The sequence below is a fragment of the Sceloporus undulatus genome, chromosome 1 (assembly GCF_019175285.1).
Source record: "Sceloporus undulatus isolate JIND9_A2432 ecotype Alabama chromosome 1, SceUnd_v1.1, whole genome shotgun sequence".
Taxonomy (NCBI): domain Eukaryota; kingdom Metazoa; phylum Chordata; class Lepidosauria; order Squamata; family Phrynosomatidae; genus Sceloporus; species Sceloporus undulatus.
The window spans coordinates 25,347,838-25,364,539 of NC_056522.1; the positions used below are offsets into that span (position 1 = coordinate 25,347,838).

General features: G+C 43.2%; 2 protein-coding genes across 2 annotated transcripts in view; both read left to right on the top strand.

Moving 5' to 3' along the window:
* Positions 1-6,926, top strand: part of PTK7 (protein tyrosine kinase 7 (inactive)) — a 156,975-nt gene extending 150,049 nt beyond the window's left edge. The window contains exons 18-20 of the mRNA XM_042464575.1: positions 1,083-1,234; positions 1,332-1,510; positions 5,425-6,926. Coding sequence (XP_042320509.1) covers positions 1,083-1,234; positions 1,332-1,510; positions 5,425-5,585 — 492 coding nt within the window. The 3' untranslated portion in view covers positions 5,586-6,926. The remainder of the gene's footprint in view (positions 1-1,082; positions 1,235-1,331; positions 1,511-5,424) is intronic.
* Positions 6,927-11,208: 4,282 nt separating this feature from the next.
* On the top strand, positions 11,209-12,939 carry LOC121918926 (tektin-2-like). Its single transcript, XM_042444971.1, has one exon. It carries the CDS (start codon positions 11,285-11,287, stop codon positions 12,575-12,577), a length of 1,293 nt encoding a protein of 430 aa, XP_042300905.1. The 5' UTR covers positions 11,209-11,284; the 3' UTR covers positions 12,578-12,939.
* Positions 12,940-16,702: the final 3,763 nt, after the last annotated feature.

Sequence of the window (16,702 nt, forward strand, 5' to 3'; positions counted from 1 at the left end):
ATCATAGTAGTTTTCAGGCGATTTTCATCCACTGCACAGAAGGTGCCCTCTCCACATTCAAAATGTGGGAGAAAGGAACCAAATCTTTCATACCTCTTTTTTGTTTAAATCACTCAGAATTGTGACAAGAAGTCATATAATGGCACTTCCAGTCACCATTTTGAGAGGAGAAAAAAAATTGGAAGTGCCATAGTGTGTTTTAGAAAAATTGAAGTACTGTGGTAGGGTATGGTCCACAAGGGAGAGGCAGAAGGGACAGAATTGGCTCCTGGCCAATCTTACCAATCCCTACATTATCCCCTTCTTTTTCACTTGCCTTACCCTTACCCTAGCCTTCTATATCACTCCTCTTCCAGGTTCAAAACCTACCAAGTTGATCTTTACTAAGATGCGCTTTATGGATAAGATTTGGCTCCATTTTAACGTTACCTTCTTAGTGTAGCTGGCACAGAACCAAGGACCATTTCTAGCAGTCCATACAAGCTCCAGAATGGCCCAGGGACAAAACATTCGCTTTTGTAGCTTTCATTATTACACTCCTGCTTTCAACTGGGCTGGTAAACCCCTTCATTTTGGAGGGAAGAGTTATTAGCATGATTGAAATCAGGCTGAAATGTATAGAAACTGTTTTGCATGTTTTGCTCCTGGTGTCATTCAAGAGCTCTCCACGTCTTTAAATTTGGCCCAGGGCACAGCTGAGATGCCATTAGAATAAGAAAAATTAGATCTGGTGTTCTGAGGTAGTTTGGAAATGGCTTGGGTATGATAGCACTAAGATGGAATGAGCTTGAGTACTCATGAAAGAGCAAGGTTGTAGCATACATATATGCAATAGAGGCAAAAAAAGTATGTGAAATGATTATTTTTTTTTTGGTCTTTTGCACTGAAAACGAAAACAATCTGCAAACTTTAGAAAATGCATCCCTGTCATTAATATTTTATAATATTTTCAGGAATAGTGATGGTACAGTTGGTGTAAGACACTAGAAGCCTTATTTTCCACTCTTTCCAACTGCCAATTATGGGGTTATGTCATTATAATAGTAGCATTATTGGAGCAGGCATCTGCCTTTTCCCAACAGGTATCTTTCTGCTGCCAAGTGGCACTGGGGATGGAGCATCTCTCCAACAACAGATTTGTACACAAAGACCTGGCAGCTCGGAACTGCCTTGTCAGCGCACAAAGGCAGGTGAAAGTATCAAGCCTAAGCCTCAGCAAGGATGTTTACAACAGGTAAGAAGTCACTAAGGTCCCTTTGGTGTGGCTGGGCTGGCAGCAGAGTTTCGTTTTTAGTACAAAACTGATTTGTCTTTTTCTTCCTTATGATCAGCGAATACTATCATTACCACCAAGCCTGGATTCCACTTCGCTGGATGCCCCCAGAGGCTGTCTTGGAGGATGAATTCTCTACGAAGTCTGATGTCTGGTCCTTTGGGGTTGTCATGTGGGAAATATTCACACTGGGCGAAATGCCCTATTCCAAGATGGCAGATGAAGAGGTGCTAGCAGGTATATGACGATCACTGGTGCTTTTTCCTTGCATAGTAATATATGTACAATCCCATGGGCATTGCATGATTCCAGCCAAGCTCTGCCAGCAGAAAGGCACTTCTGCTCAGTGAAAAAAGAAATAGGAGACCCCAAAAAGCAATAAAAGACACTTGAGTGGGTTTAGAAGCTGGGTGCAAATGAGAAGGTGGTGAAACCAATTTCTTGGGAATTGTATCTGTCTTGCTTCATGTCTACAATGATTTGTGCCTTTGAATGAACATGAAATTCTGTAACCTAGTTCTCCCCCCCCCCCCCCCCCCCCCCCCCCCCGCCCCCCTTTTTTTGTTTTTTTTTTTTTTTTTTTTTTTTTTTACATTTTTTTTTGCCTTTAAAAAAATAAAAATTTTTTTATCCTTTTTCCCCCCCCCCCCCCCCCCAATTATTTGTGCTGGATGTTTTAGATGATTATTTGGTTAATTTATTTTTTAAAAAACATTTTTATAAACTTTAAGGTGTACCTCAATGACTGCTCTACGGGCTTTAAAAATCTTTATTTTTACTACAAATAATTACACACACACACACACAAAACAGTCAGTGACAAGGACAGTCTTCTGAGGGGCATTTCTTCCTCAATGTGAGAAAAGGAGCATGCCTCTACTAACACAAAGAAGCCTGCTACAAAACTTGCAGCACCCTTTGAAAACAATGTAGTTTCTTGCTTTCTTCAGAACTGTTACTTTTTCTCAGACACAAATTTATTCAGATCTGATCAGAGTGTCAAGCACTAATCATTCTGCTTCGCCCTTGGGGAATCTTAAGCTTTACCCATGCATTGCTAGCATGCTTTCAAGCTTACCTCAAAAGCCAAGAACTTGATCAGAATAAAAGATGAAATGCTTAGATACTGAAATCTAAGTGCCATATATTTTTATGACCAGTATTCACTGATCTTTATAGAGTGGCAAAATCTGCATAGGTACAGATTGTGCAATATGAAGGGAGCACATTTGCAAGAAAAATTCACCTTTACATCCTTTCTTTTAAAAACCTACTTTGTTCTCATAGAAATACAGAAAGAATGGGGAACATTGGGCTATCCAGATACTGACACTGCTGGCTGAGGGGTTATGGGGATTGATGTTCAACAGCAAGATCCAGCTTGGTGTAGTGGTTTGAGCATTGGGCTATGACCTGGAGACCAGGGTTTGAATCTCTGCTCAGCCATGGAAACCCTTTGGTTGACCGTAGGCTAGCCGTACTCTCTCAGCCTCCAGAAGGCAAAGTCAAACCCCCTTCTAAACAAAACTTGCCAAGAAAACCCCTAAAAACTCCTCAGATTTCTTCCACTGAAACTACAGATCCAGGCTCTGTTCAAGCTTGATAATACATGTTTAATAAAATCTGCTGTAGTATAGTGTCTGTCACTGCAATCCTGTATTTATTTACCCAAGGCGGTATCCGCTTTGCGCCGGCCTGGATGTGTGCTAGGGTTGCCTTTACAGATGCCCCACAACCCTAGCACGTAACCGCACCATCAAAATGGTGGCGTCCTATCTACATGGGCGCCACCATTACGACATCACGGCCGCACTGCAGCCAAATGGCGGGGCATGGGCGAAACGGAGCTCTTTTTGCTGCGTGTATCGCTGGCGCAGCCTTTAAACAGCTGCACCAACAATACAGAAGAGAAAGGGGCTGAGCGGCCCCTTTCTCTCTTTCCCCGCCGCTGTCAGGGTGTCCTTGGGGCATGAAGCCCCAAGGACACCCCTTTCCAGGCCATGGGGAAGCAGCATTTTGCCGCTTCCCCGAGACCTGGAGAGCAGCAGATTGGGGCCTCTGGGTTTGCTGCTGAGGCCGCTGAGGCCCCGATCCGTCAGAGAAAGGGGCGGTCTGTATCCCGCCTAAGACTGGCTAACTCAGTGGAGCTTTTCTTGTAACTAGTCTGATACAGGTTTGTGCTGTAACAAACTGAACTACAGATTAGGTTGTTCCATGTTCAGAAATCACTGGGTGGTCCTGAGCAAGCCAAACTCCTCTCCCTCCCCCATCTGCAGTACAGGGATAATGGTAGTACAAGGAGATAAAATAAGTGAACCATTTAAGAATAACTCAAAAACGTTATTGAGATATTAAGCACTGTTAGTTTATCTGATATGGCAAGAAGCCTGAAGCACTGGAAGATAAGCTGCTCATCATGTCTAATCACTACTTGGATCTGTTTTGACAGTGCTGGGTATTCTGGGGTCAGCAAGAAGATGAGAAAAAATAAGAGGTCAGAGAAGTCCAAGTCACAAGTGGGAACAGAAATATCATGGGCCTGCAATCTGTCTTTATAACTTTACCAGTTAATAGTGGGGTGTAGTGATTTTTCTATGAGAATGCACTCCACCTCTGCAACAGCAAGCAGGTGGACAGAATCTGGGAAATTTATTTTCCTGGACTATTAACTCCCAGCTTTACTGTGCTAGTATTGCTAGTGGGTTGCTGGCTGGGGGATTCTAGGAGTTGTAGTCCAACATAACTTTTTCTGAGCTCTGCAGATGCCACATGTTAATACAGAATTATGTTTATGTCTGAGAAAAGCAAAGGAAAAGTTGATCTGTTTCATTGGCATTCAAAGCTGCAGTCATTTTATTCTGAGTTAGGAATAACAATTACTTGGAACATGGTTTAAAATGGGCACATACCTTATTTTTACTTGCCTTCAAGCTGCATTTTAGGCCCTTCTTACTATTTCCCTGTTCTTTTTCTCCAACACAGATTGGCTCTGCATAGGCTGTCAAGAAGCTTATTTTTTGGCTAAGAGAGGGCTGGAGGGAGGGAAGATTCTGAAGGACCTATTATCGTGGGACACAGAGCCTGGTGCAATAAAACAAGCAGTGGCCAGAAGCTTATTTCTTATTTTGCAAACCCTCCTTTGAGGGATGGAGAGGGACAGGGAAAAACAAGGTGCAGGGAAGGTGCTGAATCACTAGTCCCGGAGGCTTCAATATGCAGCAATTGCCCATTTGTACCTACTCATTCCTTTTGGTATGTATGGGGAGGCAGGAAAGAGCCGTATCTTCCTCCCTGGCTTAGAAGGGTGGCAGATTTTGGTGAGACAGATGCACACTCAGGGTTGCCTTGCAAGTACTGACTAGACTCCTGCTTCCTTCACCTCCTCCTACCCCATTCACCTTCTTTCCTCTTCATCCAACTGGAAAACAGCTCTCAAGAGGGAACCCAAAATAAGTTCCAACAGTTCCACAGTTGTTCTTTTTGATTGGGAATTAACATTAGGGAGCTATCACATCTGAATGTTTCCTCCTCCAGCCTTAACTGCTGTATTGGATGAAGGCCAAATTGCTACTGCAAACTAGTATATTTCCTTCGGCCTGGAAGGGAGTGAATAGGCTAGCCTGAAGATAGAGGCTCCTCCCTCCATAACTGTCATCCTTCGGCCTGGGAGGGAGTGAATAGGCTGGCCCAGCTCTATCAGGGCTAGCCTGGAGAAGAGCCCTCCCTCTAGTCCATCTGCCTTGGTCCAGGAATCAGAGGGAGAGAAGAACCATTGGACTTCATCCCCTCCCCCCCCACCATTCCCTTCTCCTTTTGTGTCGTGTCTTTTAGATTATAAGCCTGAGGGCAGGGAACCGTCTTATTAAAAATAATAATTTAAGCCGCTCTGAGAGCCATTAGGGCTGAAGGGCGGGATATAAATAATATAAATAATAATAAATAATAGTAGTATATCGTAATGCTGTGCACAAAGACAAAACCCTATCAGGATTCCAGCCACAGTGTATAAAACTGTGATAGCTGAAAATCAAACTGTTTCCCAACTTAATGAAGTATTGTTGAGATGCTCACTGCTGAACTACAATATTGCATGCATGCTCCTTACCAAGTTTTGCTGGTCCTTACTCTCTGGTTTTTCTCTCCATCTTTAGGTTTACAATCTGGGAAGATGAAGCTTCCCCATCCAGAGGGTTGTCCCTCCAAGTTCTATAAGGTGATGCAGTGCTGCTGGGCTGCCAGCCCAAAGGACCGCCCATCTTTCAGCGAGATTGCCAACATGCTTGGAGAGAGCCCGTCGGAAAGCAAGGCATGAGCAGGGACACTCTAGCCCCTGTTGCTAGAGATTGGGATTAGCTAGAACCTCGTTTTGGCATGTTGACTGTTACAGACTCTCAAATGGGAGACCTAAGAGTTGAACCTCAAAGGGACCATGGATTCTTACACTAATGGACAAAGATTGTGGACATCATCCCCCTTGATCTGAGGCCTCTTCATCAAGGCCCCATAACCCTGCACCTGACCAGACTGCGTTCCTCCAGGTTCTACCTCCAATATCCACAGGGCTAGTTAACAACATCCAAGGGATGAAGGGGATTCTGGGAATCATCACCACAAGACAAATTTACCAGTGAAAGACTGTGGCAAGATTTTGGGACTTCTCTGTCATGGCACATCTAACTTTCCCCCCTCGCCCACTCTTTCTTTCATGAATCCTTTTCACAAAAAAAGCACAGGCATATTCTTCTAGGGAAGACTCTTAAATTTGGGGAACGGGCACAGAGTAACGGGTGGGGCGGGTTTCTATGCTTCTGAGTGGTTCACAGGGTTTAGGGTGGAGGCCCCCAGATGTCTCAAGTTAGGCCTGAACAAGAAGAGAGGGGGACCCCTGGTGTTATCATTGGTAGTCTGGCAGCTTCCATAGCTATAGATCTGCATCCCTGTCTGCAGAGCAAATCCATGCAATTTCCTGTCACAATCATCTTCCACACATTTGGCCATTTCTGAATTTGCCAACCTTCTCCTATGTCAGTGGTTAAACCCAAGATGCTTTGGCCGGTTACCTGCCCCAGTGGATAGCCCCACCTGAAAGGAGTTAAGTGGCTTTTGTATCTCATGGCTGTATCCCAGCCATTTCTTTGGAAGCAGATCCTTGCGCACAATCTAGTGTCCTCCAACACTGGAAAGGAGGCCCTTCTTCCTTATCTCCCACCACATGCTGTTCTCTTTTGAAGTCTGTGAGGAACCAGTATATTTATTACACAGTACTTCTGTCTCTCTCCTCCTGGTCCTATTAGTCTATTAGGTCTTCTGGCACCTCCCTACATATCCAAACTAAGGAGCAACAAACACTAAGTGCCTGGCATATGAAGGAGATTTTCACTAGCTTTCCTGACTATCCAATACCGCCTTTTTTATATGATTATTTTGGGCAATGTTTCTTTTTCCTTTCTTACATTTTTAAAAAAATGTTGACACCTCTCAGCCTTAGTCATTTTTTATATGTATATGTTATTACTGGAAGTGCAGCCTAGAGTCATTTTAGTTTCAATTTGCTTGAGCGGAGGGGTAGAACAGCCAAGAGGTTTTTTGTTGTTTTTTTTAAAGGAAGAAATATGCTGCTTTCAATAAAGGGTCCCTCTGTTTTTACAAAAAATCAAAGGTAAACCCAGGTTTGTGTTGCTTCCCTGCTTCTGCCCTCCTTCTCCAGGTGAATCTTGCTATCAAGAACAGAGTTCTTCTAACCAGCGATCATGGATGCAGGCAAGTCAAGTCACTAGGAGGCTTATGGCTTACAGAAGGTGACCAAGACCAGTAGAGTATGGGCAGATTAAGAAATAACACCAGTTTTTCTCAACAACCATAAAATTATTACATGCAACATTTAAACTGCCATTAAAGTTAGATAATAACATCTTTGGCAATGCCTATCGCACAACAATATTTCCCTTTGTTGCCACCTTGTCTTCTAATTACTGTTAGCCCACACCTTGCCATTGATGAGAAAAACCTGTCAATAAGCTCCAAATCACTCTAGTACCAGGTGCTGTGAATCATCTTTTGGTGGTTCTGGTATTGGGCAGTCTCTTGATGTCACTGTCTTTTCCGTTCCCCCGTCCCCTTTGCTATTCCAGAACAGCTGGGCTATATGGGTTTTTAAAAACTTCTTTAAAAAAACACCATGGAGTTTAAAACCATAGAGTTACCATAACTGGAATTATGTTAAGAAAAAACAAACCCACACAAACGAAAGGCATGTTGGGTCGGGCATAGGATAGGAAGGCAGGATTGAGGATGAAGGTGGAAGAGAGTGTAAGGGGCCAACAACAGCTCAGTCATACTAATGAAGGGACATTTGGTAGTGAGTGCTCCTAAACCGGTATGTAATCATTAGTACAAGTGCAACAAGAACGAGTTGTGTGATAGCAATAGTGTAGTAGTAGCATTTACATTTCTGTACCGCTTATAAGTGAACTAACATTCCCTAAGTGGTTTACAATCTGTAAGTCAATTGCCCCCAACAAGCTAGATACTCATTTTACCAACCTGCAAAAGGATGGAAGGCTGAGTCAACCCCCTGGGACCAAACTCCCAACTTTGTGGCTACAGTACCAGCATTTAACCACTGCTGAAGTCCTTAGTTTCACACTCCAGGAAGTGACCTTTTAGTCCCCTAGATTCACATTTTGCAGAAACCACACAGAACACGTTTTACGTGACGCAATAACTTTATTAGAGGCATAGACACGCCTCTACAGTTAGAAAATAACAAACTGGATAGGAAATCCCAGCCTTTGTGCAAACAACAAAAATGGAAGCGTGCAGAAGAGAATCTTGGTGTGGCCTGCTGCTTCTTATAAAATTACTAAAAATTGACCAAATGGTCCATAGTGGAGGAAGGTAGGATGAAAAATTTTGCTACCATAACAAGGGTTAATTTTGTTAATAAAATCCATATAATTAACTACTGGTTCAGACTAAATTTTAAAATAATTGGGACAAAAGGCTTTCATCTTTTGAGAGAACTTCCCTTCCAGATGGGTGATGGTTGTAAGAGAAACTGGCGAGTTCCACACAGCCCAAAAGTACGTGCTCGGCACGTACAAAATGGCGCCGCCCTATACACATGGGCGCCGCCATCTTGACATAGCAGATGCGTAGCGTCCCCACGTCGTGGTGCAGAAATGACGCTGCAAGTGTGCCATTGGTGCCTTGCGGCATCATTTCCACGCCACAAAAGGAACCCGCTTTTTGCAGCGCCAGGGAATCGCGCAGTTTGCTGCGGTTTCCTGGCACAGCAACCACGGGCGCCAGCAGAGTGCCCTTTTTGGGCACTCCGTAAAGTGTCTATGTCAGCTTTTCGCTATCTACACCTATATCTGGGATTCTGCAGAGCCAAAGAGATAATTAAGCAAAGGATCTGGCATGCAGTTCTTAATGAAGAAAAGGCACAGATGTTGAAATACCTAGAAGGTGGAATTCTAGTTAAAAAAATTGTCCCAGCTAATTTATGTCCTAGAGCAGAGGTTCCCAAACTTTGGTCCTCCAGATATTTTGCATTTCAGCTTTCAGATTCTTGATTATTGGCCAAACTGGCTGGTCCTTTAGGAACCACTTTTCTAGAGATTTCTAAATACTGTAGAGCCTTCACCTTGGCACATTTTAATGCTGTCTCATCATCCTTCTTAGAGGAAAAATATATTTCCCTTACTCCACCCTTGTCACTCAGGCATGGGTGCAACATTCAAACACATTCTTCTCTACTACCTGGACTATAAGCATATGTGCTTTTTATATATCACCCCAGATTTAGTAGCTTTTCCAGGCAGGTTTGATAATTTTATTGTACCTTCCTCTTTTGAGATTCTGTACTTTTAGTAATTTGCCATGCACTGTTTGGTTTTCTGTTTTGCTTTACAGACCAAAAGAGATGGAACAAAAAGTGTTCCAACATACCTAGTATGTTTTTTCCTAATTTGGGTGTCTGTGTACATTTTTGTGTAAATTGGAATTTTAAAAAGCTTCTTGTTTTTAAAAATTAGCCACTCTGGCAAGAAGCAAAACTGATGTATTCTGGCTGACATCCTGTTGGTTAGTACCATGTAAAGTAAACCAAACCATTCAGTTGTTGAATGGCGAATCAATACATAGGTAAACCCCATAGACTGAATGGGTCCATTCAAATCAAGACTATGAATTCAGCCAGACTAGCCCCATGAACAGGATATTTTAATTACCATTGTTTTCAGGAAATGGGAAGTGTGTAAGCCCTACTCATAATTCTAACCATGATACCCTACTATGAAACCTCAGTACCCTGGAATTACAGTTGGATCAGAAAATATAAATGCATTTTGGTCATGAAGATGAAGAATTTTTTAGCAAGCATCTTTCTCAATCTTCTCAATCTATAGTCCTAAATAGGTATTTTATAAGGTTTCTGTAATGCTTTCAAACATATTTCTGTGATACATGAAAGCTGGGCCTTTGGTCCACACCTAGATAATTCTGATCTGTATAGCGTGACATATTCTCTAGGTAGCTTCTCACATTCCTAATTTTATTTTTTAATTTAAGGTTTGTTTTGGTTTTTGGCACAACAAACAAATAGATTGTCAGTCCAGATTCCCACATACCTCCCAAATATTGTCTTCTCCACCTTTCTCAATGGTCCTAACTGGTTAATTATGTAATATGCATTTCATTCACATAGACGTACATGAGCATACAGATATGGCATCAAAGTTTATTGTGACATATCAGCTTTGCACTAGAAATATCATTGAAATGTTCTGGATATAACCTGCTCTTTGGGTATCTGCCACCAGAATGAAACATTGAGAGTGGGTACATGCTATGGATTTATGGGCAGGAAATTGGGTGACTTTGGGAAAGTCGCATGCTCTCAGCCTCAGATGATGGCAATGGCACACCTCTAAACAAATCTTGCCAAGAGTCCATGATAGGGTCACTTTAGGGTTGCCATAAGTCTTGAAGGCACACAATAGCAACAGCAACTATGACCACACTGCATATAAAATGCTGGTTGGAAGACTGGGAGCTTTACATGAGGAAGAAAACAGTATTCCAAAAGGGGGTCAGACACAAAACAACAATAACTCTAATACATACAGTATTTGGTGATTTGGCATATAGTGAATACACTCGTTCCTCCACATTTGCTGGGGTTAGGGGCACAGGATCTCTTTGAATGTGGAAAAACCATAAATAACAAAAACACTACGTTTTTACATGAGAGAACATCTCTATAATAATGTCTAGGTCCTCCAATGCAACTCTGTGGTCAACATCTGCCAGACATTGACCATAGAATTGCACTGCAGGAGCTACAAATGCTTAGTGGAGTGTTCTCTCTAGGTCCTTCAGTGTGACTTTTGGTTAAAGTTGACCATAGAGTTGTGTTGGAGGACTTAGATATTCCTAGAGAGAACATAATAAAACCCATGAATAGTCAAAGCTGCAAAAGTCAAAGCCACAAATGTGAAGGGATGAGTGTATAGCAGATTTTCTAAGGGGAAATAGTGCCTGTTTTAAATCAAAGGAAATACTATGATTAGGGTTGCAAATCAATCCTCTGTTGAAGAAATTGGTTCCAAACCAGATGGGAAAATACAAACAAAAATCCATCAGTAATGCTTTATTGGCCAACTGAAATGCACTTGTTGCAAGCTTTCGAAGTTCCATGAGCTTCTTCATCAGGCAAGATGTTACAAAGTGGGGGGGGGAGGCGGCTTCGAGGCCTTGGAGCTGCGCCAGTTCACAAGCAACCTCCAGCCTCCAGGCCAGCCTCTGAGAAAGGTTGCCATAGATTCCTCCCTCCCTCCCTTTGTAAACAGATGCAGGAAGATTCTTTCTGGCGAACATAGCTGCCTGGCAACGGTTCCAAGTGTACTCAGCAACCAAACCGACAACGTTAAACAGCGGTAGGACGGAGAAGGCAAGAGGAGGACTGGCTGGGAAAAGAGGTGCTGTCTTTCCTAGTAGGAAGCTGCCATGGCTTCCCTGAGTGTAAAGCCAGGCCAGAGGTATACACTTAGAGACTGGAATACCAGTCGTGAACTCCTTGTGACCAATGCTGAGCGCCAGCGCTTCGCCTCTCACCAGATCAGACAGGAGGGTCGGGCCCTTCGCAATGAAACAAACAACCAGACAAAATGGGACGAGCACGACAACCGCACACGTCTCAACGAGAGGATCGAGTGTGTCGGTCAATGGAAGGAAACCTTGGACAAATACCTGACAGATGTTGATATGGAAATCAATGCCTTAACCCAGATGAAGGAACAGGCAGAGCGTGCCCTGCAGGCTAAGAACTTGCCTCTGGATGTGGCTATTGAAAATCTTACTCTTCGGGAGAGTCGCCGAGACATTGATGTGGTGAAGGACCCTGCTGAGGATGAGCTGTACAAAGAGGTGGAGGTGATCGATGCCACTAAGAAAGCCCTTCAGCAGAAAGTGAGCGAGGCCTTTGAGCAGCTCTGCCTATTGGAGGAGGCACGTCAACAACTGAACTTTGACCATCGGGCGAAAATGGAAGCCCTAGAGATTGACCGGACCTGTGTTTCTCTCAACATCAATTCTCCCAATATCTCATACAAAGTCAATCCTACCCGAGTGCCAATTGGATCGTTGAGTCCAGAGCAATGGGATCAATGCAGCCAATACAACAGGGACCGAGCAGAGGCTGAGATGAAAGCATCCTCTGAGTTGCGGGAGGCTGTAGCACTCACCATTTCCCAGACTGACAACGAACTGGAAGCTCAGCGTGTGGCTACTGAGTTTGCCTTCCGGAAGCACATCCATCAATTGGAGAAAGCTCTCGACGAATTAAGATGGCAGCAGAAAAATACCTTGGAAGAAATTGCTGAAATGAAGGACGACATCAGACGTCTTGAAGAAGATCTCCGAAACAAAGTGTCGAATCTGAAACTGGCTCATACCCGCCTGGAGACCCGGACCTACCGCCCAAACATGGAGCTCTGCCGTGACCAGGCTCAGCAAGGATTGACAGATGAAGTTCATCAGCTGGAAGGCACCATTGCTGCACTTAAGCAGAAGCTGGCACAGTCACAGGATGCTCTCGATGCTCTCTACAAAGACCTGTACCGCATCCAGGAGGACATTAAAATCAAGTCCAACTCCTTGTCCCTGGATAACAAGTGCATTGATGGTAGACGCAAGCTCACGGTCCCTGCTGAGAAATTTGTACCTGAAGTGGACACCTTCAACCGAACCACCAACCGCACCCTCTCAGCCCTCAAGAGCCGTCAGTTGGAGCTGGCATAGGATAAGGACATGGGTTGTTTGATCCCAGACTCCCCTGAGTAATGCTGAATAAATTCTTGCTTTGGAAAATGAACATCACAGTCCTTTGCAATGTCTAATTTTCATGCCAAGCCAAGCTGAAATTTATGTTGCATCTGAATGATGCACATTTTCTCACCTGCTCCTCATACCCAAGCTGTGTTTTCTCAAAGGATTTCTAGGTCCTCCAACGTGACTATGGTCAGCAAAATCAATTTTCTACTGCCTCCTCCCCCTCCTCACCCCACCCCCCAAAAACCCCATAAAGGAGTCTGGCAATTGTTGAATGATAGATAGGTGTTATATGTTATGTGTGGTTTGAATGGAGTTTGCATGAGTTGCTATTGTCGTTGTGTTTTTAAGTTGAAAATAATAAAAAGATATTTAAAAAAGAAATTTAAGTCCTTTTTATGACTAACAATGAATGATTGTGCTGTCTAGAAAACTCTGTAAAGACACACGCCTTAGGCTGCATCTACACTGCAGAAATAATCCAGTTCAACACCACTTTAACTGCCATGGTTCAATGCTATGAAATTTTGGGATCTGTAGTTTTGTGAGATATTTAGCCTCCTCTGCCAGAGAGCTCTAGTGCCACAACAATCTACAAATCCCAATATTCCATAGGACATAGGAGCCTCCTAAAAAGAGGCTGGATGGCCATCTGTCAAGGGTGCGTAGATTGTGTGTTCCTGCATGGCAGGGGGCTTGACTGGATGGCCCTTGAGGTTTTTTCCAGCTCTATGATTGTATGATTCTCCCCACTGGCTGGGTTACCTAGGGATGATGGGCATTCCAGTTCAACATTTGGAAGGCCACAGGTTGCCCAGTCCTGCTATAGAATTCTCCACCCGATTCTCTGTAGACCTCCTTGCATGTGGCCTGTTCAGCCAGCCAGCCAGATTTTCTTATAGCATATTCCATTCCTCACATCCATAATCTGACAGACACACAGCCTTCTGTAAATGCTGAGTGGGGTAAGGGTGCCCCCCTTAATTCTTTATTAAAGATAATATTATAAATATTTAGAAAATTTCCCCCAAACCTGCTGATTCCTCCAGCTGTGTAGTTTCATTTCTGTTATTTGAGATCCCTGCTCAGAGGATGACTTTGCTAAGAGTACCTAGGAGTGATAGACTGAAGGTGTCATTTTAATGATCAGTGACTCACCATCACTGCCAGAAAGTGCTCTTTTGGGTATACCACCCATGCACTGCGTTCACACAAGGACATGCAAGAGGTGTTATCAGGGGCTCCTTATCATTTTCAGAATTTTATCCATGTTCTCATACTTGGTAGTAATTGGGAACCACATGCACACACACATATGTAAAGTGTGTGTGTGTGTTGTTTGCCTTCAAGTCATTTCCAATTTATGGTGACTCTAAGGTGACCCTATCACAGGGTTTTCTTGGCAAGTTTCTTCAGAGAGCTTTTGCCATTTTGTTATTGCCATCCTCTGAGGCTGAGAGTGTGTGACTCATCCACAGTCACTCAATGGGTTCCCATGACAGAGTAGGGAACCAAAGCCTGCTCTCCAGAGTCATAATCCAACATTTAAACCACTATATCTTGCCTTCTAGCTGCCCATCTTTTTATGGCTGCCTCATTAATTTCTCAGGGTTTCCGTGGGTTAGGAATGTTCAGAGGTGGTCTTGCCAGTTCCTTCCTCTTAAATAGCACTTGCAACACCTTGTATTCATTGGACGTCTCTCCCATTGAAGTATTAACCAGGGCTGATCCTGCTTAGCTTCCACCATCTGACAGGATCTGTGCCTTTAAGGTATTTAATCCAGTATTTAATCTGGTGCCTTTAAGGCATTTAATCCTGTAATCTGAGCTATCCCTATTGTAATCCAAAGTGTTTGGAAGGAGGCGACTTTATTGCTTGAACAAGCAATGAAAACCTGTTAGCTTTATAAGAGACCTGCTCCTACTGATGTAAACAATTTGAAACTGGTTTTAGATAGATTAGATAGATAGATAGATAGTAATTAAATAGATGATAGATAGGCAGACAGACCGATAGATCAACACAGCTGCCTAGATTTTGTAATTCTCCTTCAGAAAGTCACAATAGAGGCTATAATGAGGAAGAACACTACTTCACAATTTGTTACTGCACAACTGGTTGCAAAATCGTAAAGGAAAATTCAAAATGTTTTCCAGGGGAAGCAAATAGAGGGCAAGCCCATGATGGGCTGTAGTGCTTCAGAATGGGTTTAGCTCAATGCCACTTCAAGTAGGGATCCACGGACCACTGCTATTGCTACTGGATGCTGGTCTGAACCAAATTTCCAGGAAAGACAGAAGCAGTTGTAACCTATGGGCACAAATATGGTTCTGGTCCTTTGCACATACCCTCCAAGTCTCCTGATTTGGTAGGGACAGTCTTGATTAATCTTTTGTCATCCCATTCTTTCAGGTGCTTTTAAAATGCCCCAGTTTCTCTCTCTTCTCTTTCCACCTTTGTCCTCAGCTTAATTAAAATGGCTGTAGTTCAAAGTGCAAAAGTAGTTTGTACTCAGTTAATTCAGCAGGTGAAGAGGAGAGGAGGGGTGGAATCTTGCCCTTCCTTGTAGCCTGCATCCACACTGCAGAAATAATCCAGGTTGGCACCACTTTAACTGCTATGGCTCTATGTTATGGAATTCTGGGAACTGTAGTTTTGTGAGACCTTAAACCTTCTCTGTCAGAGAGCTCTGGTGCCACAACAAACTACAATTCCTAGAATTCCATAGCACTGAGTCATGGCAGTTAAAGTAGTTTCAACCTGGATTATTTCTGCAGTGTGGATACAGCAATAAACTCCAGCAAATGTAAACTAGCCTGTGTGTTCTTTTTCATTAATAACTTTTTGTCATCCTGACCATGCATTGCTGTTGCTTGGACACATGTGTTCCAGTTTTCATATGTGAAATGTTGGAGGGTATCTTACCTTTGTTTGGTGTGTGCACACATACCAGTGCATCCTTCTTTTGCAATTTGTGCAAAGAGTTGTAGAACAGAGTAGAATGGAATAACAAGTACTGTATCCATAACCTGGAATGAAGCTGGTATGGCAGAGGAGTGGAAAATTTAAGCCAAGCCATGTAATCGGTAGACAAAAGTCAGCCCTCCAAAAAATGGCGGATTCCAAGGAAAAAGAAGGCTGGCTGGGTGACAACCCCCTGCTATTGCCCCTCCTCTCCAGAATGATGTGATTCAGATCCAAACATTGTTCCCACTTGTTGAACACGCTTTGGATTCGATTCTTTCCAAAAGAACCGCTTGAAAAGTACTGTCAGGAAAACCCGGGGTTTTTTTTTTTAGTTTGCTTTGGTTTATTACAACAGAAATTGATCGAATAAAGATCAAAATCAGTTTCAAGTAGGAACGATGGTCATATAAACCAATCACTGTAAATTGTAGTGGGAACGTGCCCCTGGAGTTCTGTCTGCATGTGCATATACTCCTCTCATGACAAGGGCTACTGCCACATTGCAGAATTAATGTTGCTTGATAAAGCTTTAACTGCCCTGGCTTAATGCTATGGAATCCTAGGGTTTGTAGTTTATGGCACTCTGACAAAGAAAACTAAATATCCCACAAAACTACAAATCTCATCATTCCGTAGCAATGAGACGTGGTAGTTAAAGCAGTATCAAACTGCATTAATTCTGCAGCCAAGGAGCAGTGCAGGACACTGAAATGTTGTGCGTCTCCCAGCAACATAGTGCAAGTTTTCCCTCAACCTGTATTTATAACATGCATGGGTAAAATTCAGCACATAACCCTCAAGGCTGTTCTTGGTCCCTGGCTCTCTTCGATTCCATTGGGCCCCCTTTCCTAAGTAACAAGGGACTGAATTCTTTGTCCTAGAAGGAAAAATGTTTTTCTAAAAGTCTTGAGTGTTCCTGCACTGTTCAGCATTTAAAAACATTAAATCTTTTTTTCAAAATCATAAGTGAAGTTTCAGACCAATCTGAGTTCATTTGTTTGTCCTTCCTTCCTTCCTTCCTTCCTTCCTTCCTTCTGATGAGAGTATTTTCAGTTATCTGGGAGTCCTGCCCCTGCAGATATCAGTGGCAGAAAACTGGTCCTGACCCACTGCATTTATCCACTCAA